Source organism: Betta splendens, chromosome 12 (genome assembly GCF_900634795.4).
Source record: "Betta splendens chromosome 12, fBetSpl5.4, whole genome shotgun sequence".
In the NCBI taxonomy this organism is placed as follows: Eukaryota; Metazoa; Chordata; class Actinopteri; order Anabantiformes; family Osphronemidae; genus Betta; species Betta splendens.
Genome location: NC_040892.2, coordinates 10,659,759 through 10,670,604, shown reverse-complemented (window position 1 = coordinate 10,670,604; position 10,846 = coordinate 10,659,759). Strand labels below are relative to the sequence as shown.

The 10,846-nt window shown below is 41.3% G+C and overlaps 1 protein-coding gene and 1 pseudogene across 1 annotated transcript; both read left to right on the top strand.

The window, feature by feature from the left end:
* The window catches only part of LOC129604966 (protein NLRC3-like), a 1,737-nt pseudogene extending 1,025 nt beyond the window's left edge, over positions 1 to 712 (top strand).
* A 49-nt stretch (positions 713 to 761) lies between these two features.
* Positions 762 to 9,224, top strand: LOC114866995 (NACHT, LRR and PYD domains-containing protein 12-like). Its single transcript, XM_029169292.3, has 12 exons — positions 762 to 1,198; positions 3,182 to 3,355; positions 4,121 to 4,294; positions 4,787 to 4,960; positions 5,391 to 5,561; positions 5,976 to 6,025; positions 6,460 to 6,542; positions 6,690 to 6,748; positions 6,816 to 7,030; positions 7,105 to 7,358; positions 8,646 to 8,759; positions 9,075 to 9,224. The coding sequence occupies exons 1-12, from the start codon at positions 762 to 764 to the stop codon at positions 9,222 to 9,224; spliced, it is 2,055 nt and encodes a 684-aa protein (XP_029025125.2).
* Positions 9,225 to 10,846: the final 1,622 nt, after the last annotated feature.

Genomic DNA, 10,846 nt, shown 5'->3' with positions numbered 1-10,846 from the left:
CCGCAGCGGCCCATCAGATCCCTCCTACGTGTGTGGACAGGGTCACAGAAGTACGAGGCTTTACCGACGCCCAGAAGGACGAGTACTTCAGGAGGAGATCCAGCCATGAGCAGCTGTCCAGCAGAATCATCTCACACGTCAAGACGTCCAGGAGCCTCCACATCATGTGTCAGATCCCAATGTTCTGCTGGATCACTGCCACAGTTCTGGAGCACATGTTGACTGCAAGGCATAGAGGAGAGCTGCCCAGTACCCTGACGGACCTGTACTCACCTGCTGGTCTTGACCAAGAGGAAGAGAAACAAGTACCATGAGGGACATGAGACCAGTCCACAGGAGCTGACGGAGGCTGACAGGGAAGTTCTCCTGAAGCTGGGGAGGCTGGCATTCGAACATCTGGAGGAAGGAACCATAATGTTCTACCAAGAAGACCTGGAGCAGTGTGGTCTAGACGTCACAGAGGCCTTGGTTCACTCAGGAGTCTGTACAGAGATCTTCAGAAGAGAGAGTGTGATCTTTAAGAAAACAGTCTACTGCTTTGTTCATCTGAGCGTTCAGGAGTTTCTGGCTGCTGTTTGCTGTTTACATGATGCACTGTTACACCAACAAGAAGAAGGAGGAGATCGAGAACTTCCTAAAAGACTCCAAACATAGAGGATCAATCTTTACAAAGATCAAACAGTTGTTTGTATGTAAAACAACACAGCGATGAGCTTCATCCTAAAACTCTCTCATCCCTGGATGAGTTTTTGTGTAGAACCATGTATAAATCCCTCCAGAGTCCAAGTGGCCACCTGGACCTGTTTGTTCGCTTCCTTCATGGCCTCTGTCTGGAGTCCAACCAGAGAATCTTAGGAGGTTTGTTGGGTCACACAGAGACCAGTCCAGAAACCATCCAGAGAATCATCAACAACCTGAAGGAGATGAACAGTGACAGAATCTCTCCAGACAGAAGCATCAACATCTTCCACTGTCTGATGGAGATGAACGACCACTCAGTCCATCAGCAGATCCAACAGTTCCTGAAGTCAGAGAACAGATCAGAGAAGGAACTCTCCTTGTTCCAGTGCTCAGCTCTGGCCTACATGCTGCAGATGGAGGAGGAGGTTTTGGATGAGTTGGACCTGAACCAGTACAACACATCAGAGGAGGGACGACAGAGACTGATTCCAGCTGTGAGGAACTGCAGAAAGGCTCAGTGAGTCCAACGTTAATGAGATCATTAATATTCTAAAGCAACATGAAGCTAAAGCCTCAGTGTTAAAGAGAAACACACAGTTCACAGTGAAAACATCATCTAATTTCTGGTGTTCAGCCCTAAAGTTTGTCCTTATTCCTGTCTTTTTACCTGCTCAGCCTGATGAACACAGTGTGTGATGTGGTCAGAACAGAACAGAACAGAACAGAACAGAACACACGTGTTGAGTTACTGGATCAGAAGCTCGATTGGTATGTGTTTACAGCTATAGTAATGGACTTGTGACAAACCAAACAGATCAACAAGATCATTAAAACCAACTTCGCATCAGACGCCAGGGAAACAAGTGTGAAGTCAAAGCAATGGGTCTTCAAAACAGGCAGAAGTAGAGAAGTGGAGAAGACAAACTGACCCCCTGACATTGTTACAACTAATAGGAGGTTTGTACATTAAGCCACAGGCTAGCGTTGATTTTTGGGGGCACAGGTTTTATGCGCAACAAGAATTAATATTAAGGCCGTTAAATTATTGACTGACCAAGAAGCCACTGATTTGGTTCCAGCTTCAAGTCTACTCCCAATCACGTTGTTCATTAAAATGAACCAGCACCTTGACACAGTGTTGGTTAGCTGCATTTTTCACGTCACTGATTTATTTGTACGTTGATCAAATTAAAACCTTTTTTTACATGTCACATTATTCTGTGATGGAGCTTTTATAGCGATGTGTGTCGAGTCAATTACATTAACTAAACCGGCTCTCGCTGAAAATTGTGCTTTAATGTTGAACAATTATGGGATCTTGATGTACTGTACCTTGCTGACAAACATATGATTGTGTCCAACACAGTTGCTTTTCTCTGGAGAGAACTGACCTTTGACTTTACACTTGTTTCCATGGCGTCTGATGAGAAGTTGGTTATAATGGTCTCGTTGACCTGTTTGGTTTGTTTCAGCAGTGACTGTATAATTAGTCAATTAGTTGTTCTGCTCAGGGTCCTCTACATGACCAGTCTGTAGCTCCCTCTGGGGTCATTGTCCTGCTGGATTTCCCATTCTCCCTGCCCCAGCTCCTACTCATTAATTGATCATCTAATGGATCCTCTATCACTGCTAGAGCCGTCATTATAGAAGATCAGTTTTTATATTCTCATCTAATTGCAGATTAGAACAATTGCATGTGGCTGTATATTACTGTAATTGTTTACTGTTTTTCTGAAAATAATGATCGTCTTCACATGTTTAACAGTTTTCCAGTTTCACCTCTTAGTGTCACCACTTGACCAATAGCTGTAGAAAAGTACTTACACCAGCCATGGAGCTACTGTAGACCTACGCACATTTCTATGGTCACACTATTATTGACACATATGAACATTTGCGTGGACAAAGACTTGGGCCAAAATTCTTAATCCATGAGGCACCCGGAATGAAACTGCCCCCATGTGTTTGCTCTGACTTGAAAGCTTCGAAGGTCTGGTGTTTATCTCTAAAGGAGAAGCTACTGTCAGAGAGATTGGGGTCACTGGGTTTAGGGGTGTGCTGACATTACACCTGTCACATCTGAGTTTGGTTCTTGTTTCCATCCTGTTGAATTCTCCATAGGAACCAATAGAAACTTTAGATCCACTGGTTCTAGTGTTGATTCAATAGGAGCCATGAGGAGGTAAAGGAGGCAGAGAAACACATCCAGTTGATATGAGAGCAGTTACAGCCGCTGACGATTTGACAGCATCACATTAAACACACATCACAGCTTCCTGCCACAATGGGACATGTTGACATTACAGTGATGTGACAGACCAAATTATCCAAATTATCTTTTCTTCATCACATTGATCACATTGAAATGGGGACAAGAGAAGCTTAAGGTTCACACCAAACACTTTGTGATGAATGTGACTAACTTCAGCATCAACATCCAAAGTCAGTTTGTGTCACAGACACTTCACATTTACAGTTTTTTTATTTTCTGTCATCACAGACTTTCTAGGTGTGGACTCACAAAACATCACTGTAAAGTTGTGGCCTCAGCTCTGAAGTCCAACCCGTCACATCTGAGACATCTGGACCTGAGTGACAACAACCTGCAGGACTCAGGAGTGAAGGTTCTGTCTGCTGGACTGGAGAGTCCTCACTGTCGACTGGAGACTCTGAGGTCAGTGTTTCTTCTGGTTTGTGTCTCAGCAGCAGTTTTTAGCTCCTCACCTCAAACATCTACTCTTGAATCTAGAATGAAAAGAGACTCACGTGTGAGAAACCTATAGGACTAATTGACGGTTTGTTGTGACTCTATAAAGTCTATGAAGTTCAGGAACAGACGTTTGTGAAATCTTTTCTATAAAACACACACATCTCCACATGTTTAAAGGATCTTTTGTCGCATCTGATTTGTCTTCATCAACAGGTGATGCTTCAACCTGTGTGTAATGCTTCCTATCAGACAATGATGTCACTTTGAGACACAAGTAGGAAACAGGAGCATGAATATGAGGCTACAGAAGGTTCTAAGTTCTATGTAGGAACATCCGTCTCACTGGGATACGTTCTAAGGGTGATTAATTTCATCAATAATGGCCAGTTTGGAGTTTGATCCAAACATTAATCTGAACATTTTCCATCAAACGACACAGAATATTTCAGATTTAGAGAGAAGACAATGAATGAAAGGAACCAGATAAAGTCATGGATCCAACACGTCTGGTTTTCTACTGGTTCCAGCAGCAGCTTGTGAATAAGTGCTGACATCAACAGGTGTATCAATGTTGTGCTGACATGTGGATGATGTGTAGAAGCTGAGATCATGACAGCACAACAACACAAGCACAAAGTCACTCTGTTCATTTTAGACTAAACATCAGTGATCAGGTCAAATCTGACTCATTATTAATGCTTTGATCCACATATTTGATTCTTTATTCAGATTGAGATTCTGCTGGTTGTCAGAGATCAGCTGTGATTCTTTGGCCTCAGCTCTGAAGTCCAACCCTTCACATCTGACAAAACTGGACCTGAGCTACAACGGCCTGCAGGATTCAGGAGTGAAGCATCTGTGTGGTTTTCTGGAGAATTGTCAATGTCGACTGGAGACTCTGAGGTCAGACTCCATATTTTAGTTCTGTTAAGGTTAATGTGATGTGAATGTTGTGCTGACACATAAGAATGATGTTCTACTGATCCACACTGAGGGTCTTTATGGTCAGTTTTCTTCTTCCGTGGTTTAATCCAATCACAGTTTAGTATTAATTTGATTCAGTTGTTGTTTTATCATTTGTTTTCATCACCAATAATAAAAAAGTTTAATGAGTCAGAAAATATCAAATCTATGATTAGTAGCTCATGCTCCAAAACTTTCTAAGGCTCCATAATGTTGGTTCTGGCTCAAATATTAAAATCCAAAATGTCATAATGTCATGTTCTGGATCTGCTTGTTTGACACTTTCCATCAGTTTGACACCATTAAATGTTTTCTCAGTATAAAATGTTTTCGTGATGATGTAGTTTGTCAATAGAGCATTTTCTGTATATTTCTATGAACTAAACTTTTTATCTATTTTTTTACAGTTTCATCTTTAAACCTTTTTTTCAGATTAATTGGCTGCAGGTTGTCAGAGATCAGCTGTGATTTTCTAGCCTCAGCTCTGAAGTCCAACCCGTCACATCTAATTAAACTGGACCTGAGCAGGAACATCCTGCAGGATTCAGGAGTGAAGCATCTGTGTGGTTTTCTGGAGAGTCGTCACTGTCGACTGGAGACTCTGAGGTCAGATCCATGTTTTAGTGTGTGTGTGTGTGTGTGTGTGTGTGTGTGTGTGTGTGTGTGTGTGTGTGTGTGTGTGTGTGTGTGTGTGTGTGTGTGTGTGTGTGTGGTCCAGCTCCTCCAACCAGATACTGCCTTCTGCAGTATCACACTGTAATACACACAGTGACGTCCAAGAGCTGGACCTACTGTACTGTAGTTAGAGACTGTCTGCAGGATTCAGAAATTAAGCCAGTCATTCAGTTCATGCATTGAATGCTTGGAGATCATCCTGGGTCTCATTAGACCTTATTAAAAACAAGTTACATGCATCCACGTGATCTCAGCGTGTTCTTAAGGTGATGTGAATGTGTGATTATTAAATTCTCACAGCTTGTAGGTGGGAGTTAAGAATCTACAGTGTGGTTTGCTCACTGCTTTTTGTTGTGTTCAGATTGAAGTCTTGCAGCTTGACGGAGAAGAGCTGTGAATATCTGGCCTCAGTACTGATGTCTAGCCCCCTTCTCAAAGAACTGGATCTGAGTTTTAATTGGCTACAGGGTGTGGGAATAAACCTGTTGTCTGATGTTCTGAATAGACCCGACTGTAAACTGACAATTCTGAGGTACCGGTTATTTTCTTTTAAAGTGAATCCTAAACACTATAACTGTTGTCTGCACTAGTAAAGAATCTAATCTGTGTAGAGAGACCTTCACGGACAATGATAGTGGTTTCAGCACTCGTATCTTTGCTGAGTAATCACTAATCGTGTTTAACAAAGGCCCAATTATGAATAGTGGAGTAAAGAACACATTTCAATTAAAATAAACTTGTACTGTTATTCCTCTCTTTTAAAAAACACCTACAGTATTATATGTATAATGTCCTTCTTACTTATAATTCATCACTTTGCAACTTGTGGTGCAGGCTGTTGATTGTCCTCTGTATGAAACTTAAAGTGTAATTATAGAGAAGAAAATAAGGCTGTGAAACAGTTATTAAGGTTTTTGAAGAATAACTGTCCAACCTACACCCACAGAGTGGACAGTGGAAGAAACCTCATTCTTCCTATGGCAAGACCTGAAGCACGTGAGTATTAAACTAGTCATGATCAATAGCTCACACAAACACTGATGATAACTATAATATAAATAACATTCCTTCTGCTCTTTAAATAATATCTTTCTTTATTGTTCATCTTCAGTATGTTGGGGTCATTATAACGTACTTTTGGTCCTACCATAGGAGCCAATATTCCCCTATTTGTTGCAGTGTTTGATTGTTGTAATAACATTATTTTGCTTGTTTGAAAGTACTGGGTGACTTAGAGTTGACTCAATCACAGTGCACCACAGGAGTAGAGGTCATATTTCTAACTAACATTTAGCCATTTTAGTGTTAGGTCACTAATGACTACAGGCGCTAGAATGATAGGACATCACCATATGCAGATACCAATATTGTCCTCCATCTACAATAAACATAAATAATTGTCTTTATTTTGTTTATTGCCAATCCATCAGCTCTTACACTGTCTCATCTGACACTGGGTCCAAGTGAAACAAACACAGAGCCTCATTTGTCAAAGAACACAGACGTGGTGAAGGTCAGTAAAACAGCGACGCTGTAAATTAAGATCTTGTGAGACAGAGGGACAGTGGTGTAGTTATCATCATTAGAGGCAGCCGACAGCCGTCTGATGAACAGTTTACAGCTGGTTTCTAAAATAACTTTTTGCCTTTCCAAAATCCAGACATCAGCAAATTTTACACCCGAAGTTTTGATGATTAACTCTGAAGAAACTTCATACAGGTGAGAAAGTGAAACCTCATGTGCAGCACTTGACTCATGTGTTAATAAACTGTGTTCTGCTGTACAGGTTCAGCGTCCAGGGTCCAGGGACGTACCAGTGTGCTGTCACCCGGCTGGTGTTTAACATGACTCAGCAGGGGCAGCTGTCATACAGGATCATTCAGTGGGACGAGAGCCTCCTGCAGTCAGCTGGAAAGACACCTGCAGGTCCACTTTATAGCATCCAGTGCTCTGAGGATGCTGTGTCTCAGCTGCACCTCCCTCACTGTGAAACACAACCTGGTACAGTAACACACATGTGATGGGACATTATCGTTAGTTCAGATAACTAAACATTGGTCTCTGTGTTTTAACAGAGCTCATCACTGGGGGCCTGTCTGTTGCCCACTTTACTGATGATGGAATGAGTATCCTTGAGCCACTGCTTATAACAAACACTCATGTGGTTGTGGATGTCCATCACTTCTCTGCCTTTGGCTTGGTGTGGGATCTATTTAAAGGCTTGTTAAACAACCACAGTATTCAAGGCCAGGTTCTGCTGTTCCATCGCACTAAGAAAAATCAAACAGTCAATGTGTTCCTGCTGCCAGAAAACGTCCCTTTGAACGAGGTAAAAGCATCAGTTCATGATCCTAAATGAACACAGAATGTATTTGTATCCTAACAGAATCATCTAAACTGAAACAATACTGAATCAGTATCTCGGTATGTCATTAACACTTGTTTAATGTTTAAAGTGTCTGTGGCCTGCAGTTTCTGATTGTGTTTATGGTGGTCGTGTTGATTTTCACAGATAACTCTCAGATAAATAAGCCACAGATGGATAAACTCTTCATTGATGTATGATCACCAAACACTCCTAAATCTCAGACTAGCTTTTGACAGTGTGGCTCAGTCTGAACAGGTTGGACAAAGATCTTTTGCCACGGATCTCTCTCAGATATACTTGCCTACAGTACCTTTGTACTGTTGGGTAAGAGCTTCACTTTCACCCATGTAGAAGGCTCACACACCATGGAAACTGCAGTGTTTTTAGAGTCGAGTGGGTGTGTAGCTCAGATTGTCTCACAGCAGAAGAGGGAAAAGACTTCCGGTGTTTCAGACACTTGGGGTGTAACAGTCTGTCACTAGAGGAACTGCTCAGAGACATCATTGTACCGTACTGTACAAGGGGTGGGAGTGGTTCTCCAGCATAGATGACAGCTTGGCTACCATCCTCCTTTCTCCCACCTCCTGCATTGTTTCCAGGGGCATCCCCAAGACTGAGCTGGCCTTCCTGACCAGCTTCTCCACTCTCCTCCTGTTTCCCTGTTTGTGTTATTGCTAAATTTTAATCTTTGAAACTAGTCATTCCTCCTTGTTTCCTAAATCGCCTCAGCTGCAGGTGCTGTGTCTGCTGTTGTAGGAAGAGCTGTGACTAGTATGAAGAAAACACGTAGTTACTTAATGATGTTCCTTAGATTAATTTATTGTAAAAATCAGATGATAGATTAACGTGGTAACTGTATCAGCGTTAGCGGTCAACAGAAACTGCAGCTACCCAGCTCTGCGCTCTCCCCCTTATTCAACCTGCAGGAGCAGGTGAGCGGGTGCCTGTAATGATATGAGTCACAAACACGTGACCTAAACAAACCAATGACAGCATATGGCTCCTACAATCATTGTCTTGTCTCACAGTATCTGTCTGACCTTCTTTTGCTGTTTGTTTGCTGCATGCTGATTATTTTATCCTTTTATGTTTTATTTGTTCTTATCTTTGTGTAGAGTATTTTTATAAACTCAGTTATTTTAAGGTGCTTTATGAATAAAATTTTAATTGGAATCTCAAAAGCAGCATTAAAATCTACAGTAACAGCAATAAAACATAGTAGTTTTTGCATGTGCTTGTGTTTTTCAGGTTAAAAAGCAGCATGAGGATGCTGAACACATTGTTACACCTTCTTCCTGTCTCCTCAGTAAAGGTCATACCTACAGTCTGCACTGTCCTGAGGCCTCCAGAGTCCAACCTGCAGTAAGTATGTTAAAGATGGTCTGTGTGATCAGCTGAACACCTCCTATCTGTTCTAGGTAGGAGGTGTGAGGGTTGGACAAACTCCTTAGAGAGGGAAGCTGACAGACCTGACTGAGAAGCTAGTGTGTGAAATATCACCAGTGCCAAAAGAAAGCATCAGGGCTCCTCTGTTCTCTACTGGTCAGGAAGCAGTGTTACAGTAGTTTTTTTTCCTTTTTACCAACTCAATAATCACCTGTTTTCACTCTAAATATTACAATAGATGAGGGTTTAAGTTGCCACAACATTGTGAAGTGAACAATTTTTTGTTTACAGGCTTCACAGTTCAAGAACAACTATGGACCAAATTATCACCCAGCTTTTGAGATTCGACTCCGCTTAAGTACCGAGGAGGCAGCTGTTACCATCTTAGACCAGAAGAAGACACCTGTGTGGAGCTACCATGCAGAACTTACTGGTAAATAAGATTCACTGTTGTCACTAGAGTGCTGAAATTCAGAGCAGCTATGGCAAAACACAATTTGTGGGCCAGTTTATTTTAATGTTTTTTTTTTCATTTGTACCTTGTTTAGGTTTAGGTGAGAGTTTGAGTTGACTTACTTTAGTAATATGAAGCATTTGTCTAGTGAGGCAGCTGGAGGACGAGGAAAGTGTGGAGTCAAATAAGGGTCACATAAAACAGCAGATAATAGATATGGAACTTATAAACTGGGGCTCTACCAATACACACAAATACACAAAACAGAAAACTACACACAGAAATTAGGCTTTTTAGCCATCAGACTCTTAGCGATGTCATGCAATGTTTCAATGCAGTTGTCAGATAGAGCTTGGATTTCAGTGTGGGATCGCGGTGCTTCCTGCAGAATCTTTCATGAGCCCAAATGTCGCCGATACCAGAACTCAGACAGAAAGCTTGGTCTGAGACACTGTTACTGTTTATTTAGTTAGGACCATGACTTTACAGTGCCAGCTCAGTGCACCACTGCTCACTCTGCTGGCTTCACAAGTAGGTAACGTAGATATTTGGACCAATAGCAGCTGCAGTAAACTACAGCCCCTGTGACTCATATGAGGACAAATGGGTTGGATAATGCACAGGTAAATTAATTACTCGTTACTTTCTCCACAGAAATGTTTTGTTTCCAACATGATGCTGTGGTTGACAGGGTTTAATGAGGCTTTACAGTTGTGGTCCAAAACCAACATTTCTAAATCAAGTACTATTCAGGTATTTTTGTCTGGCTTCCAGGTTCTGGCCCAAGTGGACAAACTCCACCAGGGCCAGTGATTCTCCAAGGTGAGGAAGAGAAGAAACTGTTCTCTGTTAGGAGAGAGTTTATTAACAGAGTCAGCGATTCTAATGTTCAGCGCTTGCTGGATCGTCTGCTGGAAGTAAAAGTCATAAACAACCCAGAAATGGTGTCGTTGGAAGAAATGCCCAAAGCGAAAAAAGCACAAGCGCTGATTGACATGGTCTTAGGAAAAGGAAACGCAGCCTCTAAAATCCTGATTAAACACTTGTGTGTCGTAGATCTGTTTCTTGCCGAGACACTTGGGCTGAAACAAAAATAACAATTAGTTGAGTATTAAAGACAATGAGTATTTTTGTCTTCATGTACTGTATAGCCTGTTTTACATAAATGTAAGAGTTGCTGTAGAGATGCTAAATGTAGGTTCGCAGCTCAATAAAAGCTGCTCCATCTTTTAACATTTAAGGTGGTTTAGGCTGATTCTTAAATACTAAATTGAAAGTTGTTTTGCGGTCTACACATCGAATAAAGATACAGTAACATTTTAAAACCTTTTGAAAAAATAATCAAGTTGGATGTATGGGGGTTTTGATCTTGAAGTTTTGGTTAGAGTCTTGGATATATCAAAGAGTAAAAACAGAATCGTTTGGATTGCAGTGGTATCTTTTATGTAGTGCCAGATACTCCCTCTGAAAACCCTAATAAGCCAAAAATGCCCCATAGACTTCAATGTAAAACATGTTAATTTTAATTAATTTTGTCCTGCCATTATAAAACCGTATAAAATATGTTCTGTAATTTCATCTTCTTTCTTCAGCATATTTGTCATTTTGA

Coding starts and splice junctions, on each gene's coding strand:
- LOC114866995 (XM_029169292.3), top strand. CDS start 762: ATGTATAAATCCCTCCAGAGTCCAAGTGGCCACCTGGACCTGTTTGTT. Junction 6,749..6,815: donor TCTGAAGAAACTTCATACAG/GTGAGAAAGTGA, acceptor TCTGCTGTACAG/GTTCAGCGTCCAGGGTCCAG. Junction 8,760..9,074: donor CCTCCAGAGTCCAACCTGCA/GTAAGTATGTTA, acceptor TTTTGTTTACAG/GCTTCACAGTTCAAGAACAA.